This window comes from Podarcis filfolensis, assembly GCF_964270895.1.
Source record: "Podarcis filfolensis genome assembly, chromosome: 8".
NCBI classification, from domain to species: Eukaryota; Metazoa; Chordata; class Lepidosauria; order Squamata; family Lacertidae; genus Podarcis; species Podarcis filfolensis.
In genome coordinates, this window is record NC_139611.1 from 8,028,812 (window position 1) to 8,045,894 (window position 17,083).

Genomic DNA, 17,083 nt, shown 5'->3' on the forward strand with positions numbered 1-17,083 from the left:
TTTTGAGACTACAATTCCCATCATCCCTGACCACTGGTCCTGCTAGCTAGGGATCAGTCATGAAACCCAGGGTGGGGCGTTGCTACGTAGGTCGCATGTGTGGCGTTGCCGGATGGCTGACAGTGTGCTGCTTCTCCCCCCCCCCCCCCATGCCACTATCCATGTATTGGACGACCCCAGTTTTTTTTGCATGATTTTTCAGTCAAAAAACCTTGTCCAATACAGGGAAAAATACGGTAGTTCCCCACAGGCATCTGGTTGGCCAGTGTGAGAACCAGATGCTGGAGTAGATGGGCCATTGGCCTGATTCAGCAGGATCTTCATATGGATCTAGAGCTAGACCCCAGAACGTCACACACACACCTCAGAGAACTTCTTAGAGTGATGAATCTCCCAAGAGGGCCCTCTCTGCTGATCACAACCCCCAAGAAGGCCTGTAGGGAAGGAGGTGCCCTTTCAAGAATTTGAGCCAAAGTCAAGCCTGTCCAGCAGGCACTGCAAGGAACTTGGAGAGAAAGCTGTCTCCTGCCTTTAATTTCCTGGCAAAATTTGTTAGCAGACCTTGCAGCTTGGGTCAATTAGATGGGAATAAACGCTTACAGTTTCTGAAGTGCAAAGGCTTTATTCATGCAGGAATTATTGAAAGGATGAGTGGAGGTTGAGAGGGAGAAAATGACAGACGTATCTCAACAAGTTGGGAGAGAACAACAAAAAAAATGGCTCAGCTTTTAGGGGTGGAATTAATTTAAACAAAGAGCTACAAACAAGTGCTGGCTAGATTGCTCCACAAACGTGCCCTTTGGTAGTTGAAAGCAACACATGCATTAACTTTGAATTCAAGGGAATGTATTTGCTTTTCTCGAACAAATTTTTTACATTTGACCACTTTCTGAACCTAAGAAGAGAGCACCCTGCTGACTCAGACCAAAGGCATCCAGTATCCTATTTCCCACTTTGGCAAACCAGATTCTTCTGCAAGATTACCTACACAAATTACACACAGATACAGATTTAACTTGATTTGAGACACATATGAACCCTTCGCATACTGATTGCGGGAGACAGTTTACAAAGGGCCTCAAAGACGAACATCTGGGTGCCGATCCCAGGAATGTGGTTTGGCTAAACGCTCTGCCTATATTTATTCAGCATTTTGCTTCTTAACAGGCCTGTGGGCAATTTTTGTATACAGGCAAGATGCTCCAACTTCCTTCGGATGCGTAAACAGCTTCAGAATAATTCAAATGCTCTCTTAAAGGCAAGAGCAAACTAGGGACCGGGGGAAATGTCAGAAAGACCAGATGTGCTGCATGCCAGCAAATGGAAAAAATGAAAACACAGAAACAGGAAGATCGGATTTCCTGGCATGACTGATGATACATGGGGAACAATAAGCTTTAAGGTTTGGAAAATGGGTAGGCCACTGTCATTTAAAAAGAAAGAATATAGTGATTCTAACCAGGGACTCCTACAGCAGGGCTTGCAAAGGCATCCCGTTCAAGGAGTAGTCCAGGTTCATCCTAATTCAGACCACATTCACACCATGCACTGAAAACACTATGATACCACTTTAAACAGTCATAGCTTCCCCCAAGGAATCCTGGGAATTATAGTTTGTGATGGGTGCTGATAGATGTTAACAGATTCCTTTCCCTCTCCCAGAGCTACTATTCCTAGAGTACTTTAACCATCACTCCCTCTTCACAAAGAACAGCACTCTGGAACCTGGAAGGCCAGCAGGAGTGTTTCGTTGTTGTTGTTTAGTCGTTTAGTCGTGACCGACTCTTCGTGACCCCATGGACCAGAGCACGCCAGGCACTCCTGACTTCCACTGCCTCCCGCAGTTTGGTCAGACTCATGTTTCTAGCTTCGAGAACGCTGTCCAACCATCTCATCCTCTGTCGTCCCCTTCTTCTTGTGCCCTCAATCCTTCCCAACATCAGGGTCTTTTCCAGGGAGTCTTCTCTTCTCATGAGGTGGCCAAAGTATTGGAGCCTCAGCTTCACGATCTGTCCTTCCAGTGAGCACTCAGGGCTGATTTCCTTCAGAATGGATAGGTTTGATCTTCTTGCAGTCCATGGGACTCTTGAGTCTCCTCCAGCACCATAATTCAAAAGCATCAATTCTTCGGCAATCAGCCTTCTTTATGGTCCAGCTCTCACTTCCATACATCACTACTGGGAAAACCATGGCTTTAACTATACAGACCTTTGTTGGTAAGGTAATGTCTCTGCTTTTTAAGATGCTGTCTAGGTTTGCCATCGCCTTTCTCCCAAGGAGCAGGCGTCTTTTAATTTCGTGACTGCTGTCACCATCTGCAGTGATCATGGAGCCCAAAAAAGTAAAATCTCTCACTGCCTCCATTTCTTCCCCTTCTATTTGCCAGGAGGTGATGGGCCCAGTGGCCATGATCTTCGTTTTTTTGATGTTGAGCTTCAGACCATATTTTGCGCTCTCCTCTTTCACCCTCATTAAAAGGTTCTTTAATTCCTCCTCACTTTCTGCCATCAAGGTTGTGTCATCTGCATATCTGAGGTTGTTGATATTTCTTCCAGCAATCTTAATTCCGGCTTGGGATTCATCCAGCCCATCCTTTCGCATGATGAGTTCTCGGTCCACATACTGCTTAAGCCTGCCTTGTAGAATTTTAAGCATAACCTTGCTAGCGTGTGAAATGAGTGCAATTGTGCGGTAGTTGGAGCATTCTTTGGCACTGCCCTTCTTTGGGATTGGGATGTAGACTGATCTTCTCCAATCCTCTGGCCACTGCTGAGTTTTCAAAACTTGCTGGCATATTGAGTGTAGCACCTTAACAGCATCATCTTTTAAAATTTTAAATAGTTCAGCTGGAATATCATCACTTCCACTGGCCTTGTTATTAGCAGTGCTTTCTAAGGCCCATTTGACTTCACTCTCCAGGATGTCTGGCTCAAGGTCAGCAACCACACTCCCTGGGGTGTACGAGACATCCATTTCTTTCTGGTATAGTTCCTCTGTGTATTCTTGCCACCTCTTCTTGATGTATTCTGCTTCTGTTAGGTCCTTTCCACTTTTGTCTTTTATTACAGAAATCTTTGTACGAAATGTTCCTTTCATATCTCCAATTTTCTTGAACAGATCTCTGGTTTTTCCCATTCTATTGTTTTCCTCTATTTCTTTGCATTGCTCGTTTAAGAAGGCCTTGTCTCTCCTTGCTATTTTTTGGAAATCTGCATTCAATTTCCTGTATCTTTCACTATCTCCCTCGCAATTTGCTTGCCTTCTCTCCCCTGCTATTTGTAAGGCCTCGTTGGACAGCCACTTTGCTTTCTTGCATTTCCTTTTCATTGGGATGGTTTTAGTTGCTGCCTCCTGTATAATGTTACGAGCCTCCATCCATAGTTCTTCAGGCACTCTGTCCACCAAATCTAAATCCTTAAACCTGTTCCTCACTTCAACTGTGTACTCATAAGGGATTTGACTTAGATTGTATCTTACCGGCCCAGTGGTTTTTCCTACTTTCTTCAGTTTAAGCTTGAATTTTGCTATAAGAAGCTGATGATCTGAGCCACAGTCAGCTCCAGGTCTTGTTTTTGCTGACTGTATAGAGCTTTTCCATCTTTGGCTGCAGAGAATATAATCAATCTGATTTCGATGCTGCCCATCTGGTGATGTCCATGTGTAGAGTCGTCTCTTGTGTTGTTGGAAAAGAGTGTTTGTGATGACCAGCTTATTCTCTTGGCAGAACTCTATCAGCCTTTGCCCTGCTTCGTTTTGAACTCCAAGGCCAAACTTCCAGTTGTTCCTTTTATCTCTTGACTCCCTACTTTAGCATTCCAATCCCCTATAATGAGAAGAACATCCTTCTTTGGTGTCATTTCTATAAGGTGTTGTAAGTCTTCATAGAACTGGTCAATTTCAGTTTCTTCAGCACCAGTGGTTGGTGCATAAACTTGGATTACTGTGATGTTAAAAGGTCTGCCTTGGATTCGTATCGAGATCATTCTATCATTTTTGAGATTGAATCCCAGTACAGCTTTTGCCACTCTTTTGTTGACTATGAGGGCCACTCCATTTCTTTTACGGGATTCTTGCCCACAGTAGTAGATGTGATGGTCATCCAAACTGAATTCGCCCATTCCCGTCCATTTTAGTTCACTGATGCCCAGGATGTCAATATTTATTCTTGCCATCTCATTTTTGACCACATCCAACTTACCAAGATTCATGGTTCTTACATTCCAGGTTCCTATGCAATATTTTTCTTTACAGCATTGGACTTTCCTTTCGCTTCCAGGCATATCCGCAACTGAGCATCCTTTCGGCTTTGGCCCAGCCGCTTCATCAGCTCTGAATCTAATTGTATTTGTCCTCCGCTCTTCCCCAGTAGCATGTTGGATGCCTTCCGACCTGAGGGGCTCATCTTCCAGCGTCATAACTTTTATATGCCTGTTGTCTTTGTCCATGGAGTTTTCTTGGCAGGGATACTGGAGTGGCTTGCCGGTTCCTGCTCCAGGTGGATCACGTCTGGTCAAAACTCTCCACTATGACCTGTCCATCTTGGGTGGCCCTGCACGGCATAGCTCATAGCTTCTCTGAGTTCTTCAAGCCCCTTCGCCACGGCAAGGCAGTGATCCATGAAGGGGAGCAGGAGTATACCTGGATTTAAAGTTTAAGAATACCTGGAGACTGGCTACTAGTGAGAAAATAACTCATAACAGGAGTGATTAAAAGGACAAGAAAACTGGGCACATGTTATGCAAGATGGTGGTGTTTTTGGCAATACAGTGGTACCTCAGGTTAAGTACTTAATTCGTTCCGGAGGTCCGTACTTAACCTGAATCTGTTCTTAACCTGAAGCACCACTTTAGCTAATGGGGCCTCCCACTGCCGCCGCGCCGCTGGAGCACGATTTCTGTTCTCATCCTGAAGCAAAGTTCTTAACCTGAAGCACTATTTCTGGGTTAGCGGAGTCTGTAACCTGAAGCGTATGTAACCCGAGGTACCACTGTATACAAATGAGTCTGGTCTTAAAGATAAACTCATCAAATCATCTTTGCCTATATTATTTATCTGTGATAGATAATAAATAAATAAATTGTGCTCCCCGCAATGCATTATATGCTGGAAATCTCAACAGTTTGTACAGATTAATTATTATTATTGATGTTAATAAATAGGATTCCCTAGGATCTAGGGCAGGGGTAGCCAATGTGATGCTCTCCAGATGTTGGTCTCCAGCCCCCATCCTTCTGGGCCAATGGCCATTCTGGCTGGGAGCTGGAGCCCAGCCACATCTGGAGGGTACCACACCTCCTACCCCTGGCCTGGAGAAATTTCAGATGCTGAAATATTGGGTTGACCGGCTCTGAATACACCCCACCATCACCACCACCCACAATTGTGAAGTGGGTATTTAGCATTTAGCTCTAGCTTCCAAACTGGGATCACAGGCACTTTGGACCCCGGGATGAAAGGCACAAAACACATCAGCACAGCACAGGAACACCAGTTACTGCTTTCCTTTGAGAGAGTGTTCTGCATGTTCGTTCCAGGAAGTGCACTGCAATTTTGCACCTGCTCACTGCCAGGTAAAGTCTATTGGCACAGACCCATGTTATGGTTTCGCTCTATCCCAAAGCAAACAAGAGACCTTTGCAATTCCCCTATCAAGTGGTGCCTGAGACCCCGGTCAGAGCAGACAATTCTGGGCTCGGCAGATTCATTTCCTGGTTTAGCTTCTTCCAACAAACACTTGGCAAAACCCAACCAACCCCACAACCTTACAACAACCGCTGCTCTGATCTGCAAGTTTCTGGGGCAAGCAGGTATGTTTTAATCAAAGAGGCAACTGTCTTCTGCCTCCAACCCAGAGCTTTCCAAACTTTTCATGCTGGTGACAAACTTTTTAGACATGCATCATTTCACAACACAGTAATTCAGTTTTACTAGCAAGCCGGAGGTTAAACTAACGCCTTTCCAGCCCCGGGAGGAGCGTGGGGAACATTCACGTGACACACCAACACACAAACGTGTTGCGATGCACGGTTTCGAAAGCTCTGGTCTAGAAGAGCCTACTCAGAAGCTGGCTCGGCTCCTTGAAGCCACCCCTGCCCTCTCAGGGCTCCCTGACATGTTTACCAAACCACACCTCTTGTGACAGCTCAGCACCCAGCCAGCACACATTCCAGCTGGCACAACCAAGGAGAAATTCCCAATACAAAGTCTGTAAAGTCTGCAAAGCACTAGAAAAGCGAGGGCAGTCTCAGAATTGGACGACTGTCTTGCTTTTGTAAAGATTGTCCAAGGAAATCCTGATTCTCCAAAGGTGGACCAGTGGACCACTGACCATTTGATCACTGGTCAATTTCCAGCAGACCATCTCAGGCCTTCAGATGCCTTCAATTCATGTCAATTATTATTTTTTTATATGGCATTCAGCTTTTGGGGGGAACAGGAAAACCTGATGGCAGCTAACAACTTAGAGCACTAGTAAGTCCACAGTTGCAACACCCCATGAAACAAACAAACAAACAACCCAATAAAACTGTATCAGAAGCAGGAAAAAATAACCAAGCATAATTAGTATAGAATTAGGACCCCAAATGCCTCCTGGGACAACAGCCACATCCCTACTAAACAGCAGAAGGCTAACAGTGATGGGACCAGACTGGCTTCTCCCATGAAAATGGAGCCACGTTATAGAAGGCCCTGCCTCTAATGGCCTTCTGCTTGACCACCTGTAATCTACAGTGGTACCTCGAGTTAAGTACTTAATTCGTTCTGGAGGTCCGTTCTTAACCTGAAATTGTTCTTAACCTGAGGTACCACTTTAGCTAATAGTGCCTCCTGCTGCTGCCGGAGCACGATTTCTGTTCTCATCCTGAAGCGAAGTTCTTAACAAGAGGTACTATTTCTGGGTTAGCAGAGTCTGTAACCTGAAGTGTCTGTAAACTGAAGCATCTGTAACCCGAGGTACCGCTGTATTTGTTTTAAATGGGACTGAAGTTATCTTGAACTTTGTCTAGATGAAGTAGACTCTGGAACATGGCTATGAGGGGTCTCTATACGTGGTCTCTCCCAGGTCCTAGTCCAACCCTCTAACCACTACAGCACCTTGGCTCCCTAGGCAGATTGCTGCTAGCACCACAGGCAAAAAAACCCACTCTCCATCCCTGAAACAGGCCAAAGTGCCGACATCCTTCTTACCTCTGCTGTAGCTTGTAGGTTGTAGCAAGCAGACTCCTGGCTTGCGGACGTGGCAGCCTCTTCATTGTAGAGGAGAGCCCCGAACAGCCAGCTCATGCCCAGAAAGAGATCCAAGAGGCTCAAGTAGAACAAAGGCCGTCCCTGGGGAAGAAGGAGAGGGAGTGGTTGTTATTTCCTTATTTACTGCATTCACAACTCACCTTTTTCTCCAGGGAGCTCATGGCTTCTTCGCCTCCATCTTATTCAATCCCCATGACAACCCCGTGAAGCAGGTTAGGCTGAGAGACAGTGGCTGCCTCCCCCCAGAGCTTCATGGCTGAGTTCAGGATTCAAACCCTGGTCTTTCCCAGGTCCCATTTCAACACTCTAACCACTACGCTACACTGCTGTGGCACTGTCCTCCTCCATGAATGTATCCAAAAAGGTAAAGGGACCCCTGACCGTTAGGTCCAGTCGTAACCGACTCTGGGGTTGCGGCGCTCATCTCGCTTTATTGGCCGAGGGAGCCGGCGTACAGCTTCCGGGTCATGTGGCCAGCATGACTAAGCCGCTTCTGGCGAACCAGAGCAGCGCACGGAAACGCCGTTTACCTTCCCGCCAGAGCGGTACCTATTTATCTACTTGCACTTTGATGTGCTTTTGAACTGCTAGGTTGGCAGGAGCAGGCACCGAGCAACGGGAGCTCACCCCGTCGTGGGGATTCAAACCGCCGACCTTCTGATCGGCAAGTCCTAGGCTTTGTGGTTTAACCCACAGCGCCACCAGCGTCCCTATATGAATGTATCTAGTCTTCTTTTAAAGCCGGCCATCACTTCCTGCTGCAGGAGGGAGTTCCATACTTTAACGATGTACTGCTTTAAGTTCTGGTGCCCTTTCCCCATTCCACGTACAGAAGCCAACCACACCAGCGGTTGAATCCTGCTTCTTCATCGCCAATGATGGGGTAGCATCTTCTGCTCCCGACCCCTCGAGACAGCAGGCTAGATTAGGGCAGTGGTGGCCAAACCTGGCCCTCCAGCTGTTTGGGGACTACAATTCCCATCATCCCTGACCACTCGTCGTTAGCTAGGGATGATGGGAGTTGTAGTCCAAAAACAGCTGGAGGGCCAAGTTTGGCCACCACTGGATTAGGGGGTCCAGGACAGCCTGGGTGACAACCATGGGGAAATAGCTCCCTGGGTGGGATAACAGCCAGCAGGAACAGCCAGGTGCTGCTGCTGTTTGCCCCCAGCACCTGCTGCCTCACTCTGCCTAATGATAGGACCGGCCCTTTGGGTTTCAGTTAAAATACTGCTATTCACCTATCTAATTTGCAGAAGCTTTAAGATCTGTCCCTTTGAGCTGGTTCTCACAAACAAATGCGCAGCCTTCCCAGAAAGGACCTCGTGGTCACTCTGGTTAAGATATGATGGTATATGAGCACTATAAATAAAGTAAAAAAAATCCATTCTTTAGTAGGAACAACTGTGGGAGGGGCAAACATTTCAAGATTACATGAATTAGTCTTTGGCAGTGTTATGTACTGAGTTGAATAGGATCCAAACTGCAGCTGTCTGATTGGTCCTAGAACAATAGGATCCAAAAGGCAGCAGTCTGATTGGTCCTAGAACAATAGGATTCAGAATGCAGCAGTCTGATTGGTCCTAGAACAATGCAGCAGTATGATTGGTTGGCAGGAACCACCCAATCATGCTCCAGATAGAAGTGAATCCACAACCTGATTGTCTTACAGTAGAATTCCGGAATGAGCCAATCATGTGCAGCCCATTATGTAAATAATGTATATAAAGCAGATGCTTTGAGGGGACATTCATTCATTCCTCCTCACCACTCCGAGCTGAATAAAGAGCATGAAATCACTTTGCGACTCTGAGTATATTTCAGGCAGCAAGCAGTCTTGCGGCTCATGAAAGGCTAACCAATTTATTACAGCACAAGGTTCTGTGGCCGAAGTCCACTTCATCAGGGGCAGGAAATGGATTCTTGGTCGGCAGATATTTAACCTTTGTATATCGTATTGTTGTTTCATTGCTATGGCTGATGCAAATAAAGTTTTAACCTGTAAACAGAGTTTGAACGGTCATGAAATGTGGGAAGGACCCTCATTGGGAGAGGAATCCATCGCCTCCCTTCATAACCAAGCAGTTTTGGTCACGAGTTCCAATCCTACAAGCATTCTTTGAAATCCCTCTGTTGGGGTAAGGAAACTGTTAAACTGCATAGTAGCCATGGGGGGCTGAAAAGAGCCCCTTCACATTTGACATGCACCAAGTTGTCTTCTTGCTCTTTGACCACATTCGCCCCATACATTTAAAGTGCTATGATACCGCTTTAAAAAAAACATGGTGCCCCCCCAAGAATTCTGGGAGTTATAGTTTGTTAAAAGTGCTGAGAGGCATTAGGAGGCCCCCTTATCCCCCTCCCAGAGTTACAATTCCCACAGTTCCCTGTGGAGAGGAACTGAGTGTTAAGCCGCTCGCTCTCAGAACTGTGGCTCTGTGATGGTTCCCTCACTACCCTTAAAAAGACTACACTTCCCAGAATTCTTTGGGGGAAGCCACAACTCTTTAAAGTGGTACCCTAGCACTTCAAATATATGGTGCCAATGTGGCCTTTTCTATGTAGATGCTGATTGGAGCAACAGGATGAATGTATGTGAAATTTGAAAAACGCAATAAATATTTTGAATTATATAAATATATATTTTAAAAAATGCACCCACATCTGAAGGGTCTGAGATTGTGGGAACCTGTGCTTAAAGCATCCTTGAAGCCATGAAGAATGAAATAAAAACCCATTTTTTTGCTGTAATTCCAAGGTTTGTAATAAAGTTGCTGGTTTCCTCGCTCACCGTGTGTGTCCCCTGTCAGCTTCTGTGGCTTCTGACCCACAGACATAGGTGGCATGACAGACAGAAAGTCAACAGGAGAAGTTTCTCTGCACAGGCATGCAGTGAAAGGCTTTGTCTTTTTTTCTGTTATTGCATTTCTACAACCATATTTTTTTCTCTCTCTCAAGGTCGTTTGCTTATTCCTTTTCCTTTTCCTTATTTAATCCACACAACAGCCCTGTGAGGCGGCTTAAGCTGAGAGAGGCAGCGACAGGCCCAAGGTCACCCCAGTGAGCTTCAGGGCTGAGTGGGAATTTGAACCCTGGTCTTCTTGCCATGAAGCTCATTGGGTGATGTTGGGGGCCAGTCACTCCTTGTATAAAAAAAGTGGAATATAAATGCAAATGATGATGATGAAAATAATAATAATAATAATAATAATAATAATAATAATAATAATAGGTAAAGGTAAAGGTACCCCTGACCATTAGGTCCAATTGTGGCCGACTCTGGGGTTGCGGCGCTCATCTCGCTTTATTGGCCGAGGGAGCTTCTGGGTCATGCGGCCAGCATGACTAAGCCGCTTCTGGCGAACCAGAGCAGCGCACAGAAACGCCGTTTACCTTCCCGCAGAGCGGTACCTATTTATCTACTTGCACTTTGACGTGCTTTCGAACTGCTAGGTTGGCAGGAGCAGGGACTGAGCAACGGGAGCTCACCCCATCGCGGGGATTCGAACCGCCGACCTTCTGATCGGCAAGTCCTAGGCTCAGTGGTTTAACCCACAGCGCCACCCGCATCCCTCAATAATAATAATAGCAGCCGCTTAATTGCCAATGGAGGAGATGACTTCCTGCCAGGAGCTCTGCTCTTGCACAGCTTATAACAGGGCTCTAGACTGCTGCTCTGAAAGGAAACAAGATGATGATTCAGCCTCTGGAGTGAAATATTTGTTTTAGCAACTAGGAGGGAAGAATGCCCTTGAAATTTTTAAACATTCTTCATGGAGATTGCTGCCCCTCCCTTGTGAGCTGCTTACATAAAGTGCAATTGAGCTTAATTCTTTTTTTAAAAAAGCAATAAAAATTAAAAACATTAAAAGAAATTCCCTTACCTGGGGGGATCTGGCTGTATTCTGGAGCACTGCATAACCAATCAGCGAACTGGACCCTATTACGCTGTGGGAACAAAGAGTTGCTTGGATGAGCAGAAGGTTACCTGACATTTAACGGAGGGAAAGAAGTAGGTGCATGGGGGGTGCATGTCAGTTTTTGGCATTGCACAGGGTGCCACTGAAATCTGAGACGCCAAGGTCCACCACTGTTGCCAACTTTCCTTCTGGTGGGGCTCTCATGCCTTGAACAGCAGGTGGCCATCAGAAATGCTGTAGGTGACAGATTCTGCATCATTGAGCCTGCAAGATGGAGAAAGCTTATCTGCCGAGTTTCTGCTTAAAGGGCATAGGACAGGGGTTGGCAAGGTTTACCTCGCCTGGGCCGGTTCACTCCAGCGGAGATCCATCTGTGGACCAGATCGCGCATGTGCACCTGCGATTTCCAGCAGACATGATTTCCGGCGTCGGTGCAAACACAATTTCCGGCACTGCAGAAGTGAGTTCCTGCGCTGCGTCGCATCGCGCCGGTTTAGCGCAACACGTGGGGACTCGCTGAGCTGGCAGCTCGGTTCGGGGGCAGCTCGTGGGCTGGTTAAATGACCCCCATTGGCTGCTTGTGGCCCATGGGCCTTAGGTTGCCTACCCCTGGTGTAGGAACATCTCCAGGAAAAGAAGTTTATGACCGCTTGAGCTCTTGTTTTTAATGAGGCAAATACGGAAGGTTGCATTTTTAAGTATTGCCTTGTTTCTCTCTCTCTCTCTCTCTCTCACACACACACACACACACACAGCCTAATCCTTGCTACTTCCAGCTTCCACTGCCTTAGACAAAGAATGCAAAGGAGGACTGGTATATGGAAAGGGTTGCCAACATTTTCCCCGAGCCTCATTATTGTGCTTTTAGCAGCGGCTTGATCTGCGTTCAGTAGAAGGCAACCAAAAATACTTCACTTCCTCCTGCAAAAATCTGCACCTGCCAACTTTTGCTGAAGTTAATGGCACAAAGATAATGTAGCGACCCAAAGCATACAAAGTCTTTGCACAAATGCACCTCAAGGCCAACAGGGACAGAGAAAATGTTTTAATTTGTCAAAACTGCTGGCTGATGACATTTTCATTTCATTCATTCAAAACATTCATCTTCCGCCTCTCTGACACTCGAGGTGACTCACAACAGGCTTTCAAAATAAGTAAATAAAGAACATCAGCAATGGCCAGTAAAAGAGAAGAGAATAAATCCTCAAAGAGTTTCAGAGCTATTCTAAAAGGAGAGACCAGCCTCTGGTGGGAGGTTCTCCATCAGTCCCAGGTTACATCTTTAGAAAGAAGAAGCTTTGCAGTACCTCAAAGAAGCCATGACTGCTTGGATCCAGTGGATGACAGGAAAGATCTGGAGAGAAGAAAGAGAAAAATGAGATGTATCCCTGCATGACCATGGGATAGCTCAGTCGGTGCTGGTATGGCCAAGGTTGCAGGTGCAAGCCTCGTACGGGACAGCTGCATATTCCTGCATTGCTTGGACTATATGATCCCCAGAGTCCCTTCCAGATCTATGATTCTATGATACAGCCTTCAACAACTTGAAGATTGAGATGTGTTGGACTACAATTCCCATCAGCCTCAGCATGCATGGCCACATGACACTGGGGCTGGTGGCAGGTGTAGTTCTGCACATATACAGTGGTACCTCGGGTTAAGTACTTAATTCATTCCGGAGGTCCGTACTTAACCTGAAACTGTTCTTAACCTGAAGCACCACTTTAGCTAATGGGGCCTCCCGCTGCTGCCGTGCCGCCGGAGCCCGATTTCTGTTCTTATCCTGAAGCAAAGTTCTTAACCTGAAGCACTATTTCTGGGTTAGCGGAGTCTGTAACCTGAAGTGTATGTAACCTGAAGCATATGTAACCCGAGGTACCACTGTAGAGGGAACCAGGCTGGCAAAGCAATGCATTGTGGGTTGCACTTGGTTGCTGAACATGTGGATATTCTCAGAGCCAGTGTGATCAGGCGGAGGACCATGCATGCCGCCTTGAGTTCCTTGGAGGAAAAAGGTGGGAAATACATGCAATAAATAAGGGACTTCTTCACATGGCACGGAGCTGTAACTATGGAATTCGCTCCTGCAAGACGTAGTAATGGATGGCTTTAAAAGGCATTTAGCCAAATTGGTGGAATGTAAGGCTACTGACGGGCAGGGACGCGGGTGGCGCTGTGGGTTAAACCACAGAGCCTAGGGCTTGCCGATCAGAAGGACGGCGGTTCGAATCCCCGCAACGGGGTGAGCTCCTGTTGCTCTGTCCCAGCTCCTGCCCACCTAGCAGTCCGAAAGCACCTCAAAGTGCAAGTAGATAAATAGGTACCACTCCAGCGGGAAGGTAAACGGTGTTTCCGTGCGCTGCTCTGGTTTGCTAGAAGCAGCTTAGTCATGCTGGCCACATGACCCAGAAGCTGTACGCCGGCTCCCTCAGCCAATAAAGCGAGATGAGCGCCGCAACCCCAGAGTCGGCCACGACTGGACCTAATGGTCAGGGGTCCCTTTACCTTTACCTTTAAAGCTACTGACAATGATGGTCATGTATTATGCCAGCATTGGGAACTAACTGAATTCCCCTGGTGAGCATCACAAGTAGGGAGAGGGCTACTGATCTCAGGTTCTTGCTTGTGGGATTTCCACTGGGGCCTCTATGGGACTTGGATTAGATGGGCTTCCTTTGGTCTGAGTCGCTGTCAGGCTCTTCTGATGTCCTTGAAATGAAGACTCCATTGAGCTAATAACCTACTTGTGGCCCCATCCTTCATGCATTTGGCTAATCCACTTTTAAAAACATCAGAGTCAGCAGGCAGCACAATGCCAGGGCATCCTGTGGCAGTGAGTTCCATAGTTATGCCCTGAGTAAGTTATCATTTTTATTACTGTTTAGATTTTCATGGCCGCCTGCCAATAGATAAATGTGCCCCAGGAGGCTTACAAACAAGGCAACACTTAAAAATGCAACCTTCTGTATTTGCCTCGTTAACAGAAGATGGACTCAAATCCAAGTTCTGCTAACTGAAGCATAGCTTGAACCTTTCTAGCTGCTGTGCATTCACCTTACAGTGGTACCTCGGGTTAAGTACTTAATTCGTTCTTAAGCTGAAACTGTTCTTAACCTGAAGCACCACTTTAGCTAATGGGGCCTCCTGCTGCTGCTGCACCGCCGGAGCACGATTTCTGTTCTCATCCTGAAGCAAAGTTCTTAACCTGAAGCACTGTTTCTGGGTTAGCCGAGTCTGTAACCTGAAGCATATGTAACCTGAAGCATATGTAACCCGAGGTACCACTCTACTTTTAAAAGCATTTAAGGACTCAAAGCAGTTCCAAATTCAAACAGGATATGTGCACTCATTGTCATCCTACTAATATTTGCACAGAGTCCAGCCTGCAAAGCAAATTGGAGAATCCTGTTGGAGAATCCCACAAAATGCAAAATGCACGAGGGAAATCTAGCAGGAGGAAAGTTGTCTCAGCCACCCAATTTCCTCTAGTTGGTTCTGGATACATATCCGCCGCCACCCCCCCCCCCAACCGAGCTCCCTGGAAGTTCTAGCAATTTAAGAGTTTGGGTGGCCACTTTTATTCTGCCCACAGCCTCCAAACCATTGCACGTTTTCGTCAGCCTGAGTATATTGCCGGTGTAGCTGAGGGCGTGCTGTTGTTGCTGCGCAGCAAAGAGTGCTATACCTCTGTTTCTGACGAGAGCACCTGGCCATGAGGACCAGTAGCCCTGGATGGCCAAACCTGAGCACAGAAGGGAGAGGGAGGGGCAGCTAAGCGGAGGAAGGATGGATCTTTCCACGCAGAGGACTAGAAACCTGATTAGGCTGCAGGGAGCCGCAAGGAGCCTGCACAAGGGACTCCAGAAGCAGCGGTGGGTTTCTCCATTGGAAAAGGCATGGGTAACTCTTCTGGGGGGCAAAATTCCCCATTCTGCTCAGAAAGGGGTCTTTTCTCTGCTCAGAAAGCAAATTGGGTAGGGGGGGCTGACTTCTGGTGGGGAAAAACGAGGGTGATCCTGGGCTGGCGAGAAGGAAGGAAGGACTGGAATCAAAGAGGGACGGGCATCGCTTACCTGCTGGGTCCAGGCGTCCTGGGTGCGGAGCCCCCCGGGGGCAGCGCCGGGCGCGGAGAAAGCCATGCTAGCCAGGCGGAGCAGCCGCGGGAGCGGCCGGCCAGTGCCCTCCTCCTCGCCGCCCCGCCCGCCTTCGCTGGTCCCGCCCCAGGCCGCGCAACCTCCGCGCCCCCTTGGAGAAAAGGAGCGGAAACCAGGCGACGAGCGGGGAGTGGAGAGAAGGGGAAAAGCAGAAAGTTACTGGTTTGATGATGATGCTGTTGTTGTTGATGATGATGGAAGGGAAAAAAGGACCGGAATTTTTAAAAGGTCAGAAGTAGTGAAATGGGGAAAAAGAGGGTTTTTAGACAAATAAAAAGGGAAAAAAGTCCCTCGATAAAAGTGGGAAGAAACGGCAAGGAAATTTCTCTGCAGATCAAAAGCAGGAGCAGCCCCAGGGCTGTGATCGCCGTGGGTTGGACTAGATGACCCTTGGATACCTTTGCAGCACTATGGGTCTACGATCTCTAAGCCTCCATGCGGACCCCGCGTCAGGGGTAAAGCCATCCATTCCAGTGGCGCTCGCCTGGGGAGAAGGACAATTATTTTGCTGATCTCCAGAATTTATTGAGCATCGACAACCACCTACCCGTTTTTCACAATCCCCCAGAATAACACGAGGAGAAACCAGCCGCTACAATTCCCTGAATTTAAACTGCGGTCCCTTCTACTAATGAATCAGTATCTCCATCTGCTGGTCGCCGCCCAATGCTCTCCAATGCAGTTATGCCACTGTCGCCTTTTCCCTGTCATCTCTGCGACAAATAATATTAATAAATATAGACCACCTTGCCAACAAAGGTCCGTACAGTTAAAGCTATGGTTTTCCCAGTAGTGATGTATGGAAGTGAGAGCTGGACCATCAAGAAGGCTGATTGCCGAAGAATTGATGCTTTTGAATTCTGGTGCTGGAGGAGACTCTTGAGAGTCCCATGGACTGCAAGAAGATCAAACTCATCCATTCTGAAGGAAATCAGCCCTGAGTGCTCACTGGAAGGACAGATCCTGAAGCTGAGGCTCCAATACTTTGGCCACCTCATGAGGAGAGAAGACTCCCTGGAAAAGACCCTGATGTTGGGAAAGATGTAGGGCACAAGGAGAAGGAGACGGCAGAGGACGAGATGGTTGGACAGTGTTCTCGAAGCTACCAGCACGAGTTTGACCAAGCTGCGGGAGGCAGTGGAAGACAGGAGGGCCTGGCGTGCTCTGGTCCAGGGGGCCATAAAGAGTTGGACACGACTAAACGACTAAACAACAACAAATAGACCACTTGAGGTTTTTTTTTTTATTAACCAGGATTAATCATATCTTCTGAACATTGCGCTGATTAGGCAAATGTCGTAAGGAGGCCAAGGTTGATTAAATCTATTGGTCCTGCTAGCTTAGGGATGATGCGAGTTGTAGTTCCAAAAACAGCTGGAGACCCAAATTTGGGAAACCCTTGTCTAAACCTACTGCTGGTGGGGGGGGGACCTACTCACATGGCATGGATGAATTTCTGGAATCTGAATTAACTGGGGTAGTTGGTTGATTTTAGAATCTGGACTGAAGAGTCTTGTAATGTGCACCATTTATGTCAAAACGTAGTAAGCTAGCCGTGTTGCATTTGTGAGTGGGACTGATTCTGCCAAATTGGTGTGTGGGGAGGGAAGCGCAGAGACCTCAGCCCCCAAGTTTTGTCCTGGCAAAATGTGGCAATATAATCACAGGCACCATATGGCTTTAATGTTAAATGTGCATCCCACCTGACTATATAATAATATGTCCAGGACAAATTAAGCAGTTTCATGGTGTGTAGGACTT

The 17,083-nt window shown here is 47.1% G+C and overlaps 1 protein-coding gene across 1 annotated transcript in view; it reads right to left on the minus strand.

Moving 5' to 3' along the window:
- Positions 1-15,385, minus strand: part of TMEM116 (transmembrane protein 116) — a 38,118-nt gene extending 22,733 nt beyond the window's left edge. Inside the window, exons 1-4 of the mRNA XM_083629594.1 lie at positions 15,242-15,385; positions 12,476-12,522; positions 11,133-11,196; positions 7,189-7,329 (exon numbers count right to left, since the gene is read on the minus strand). Of these exons, the coding sequence (XP_083485720.1) occupies positions 7,189-7,329; positions 11,133-11,196; positions 12,476-12,522; positions 15,242-15,307 (318 nt within the window). The 5' untranslated portion in view covers positions 15,308-15,385. The remainder of the gene's footprint in view (positions 1-7,188; positions 7,330-11,132; positions 11,197-12,475; positions 12,523-15,241) is intronic.
- Positions 15,386-17,083: the final 1,698 nt, after the last annotated feature.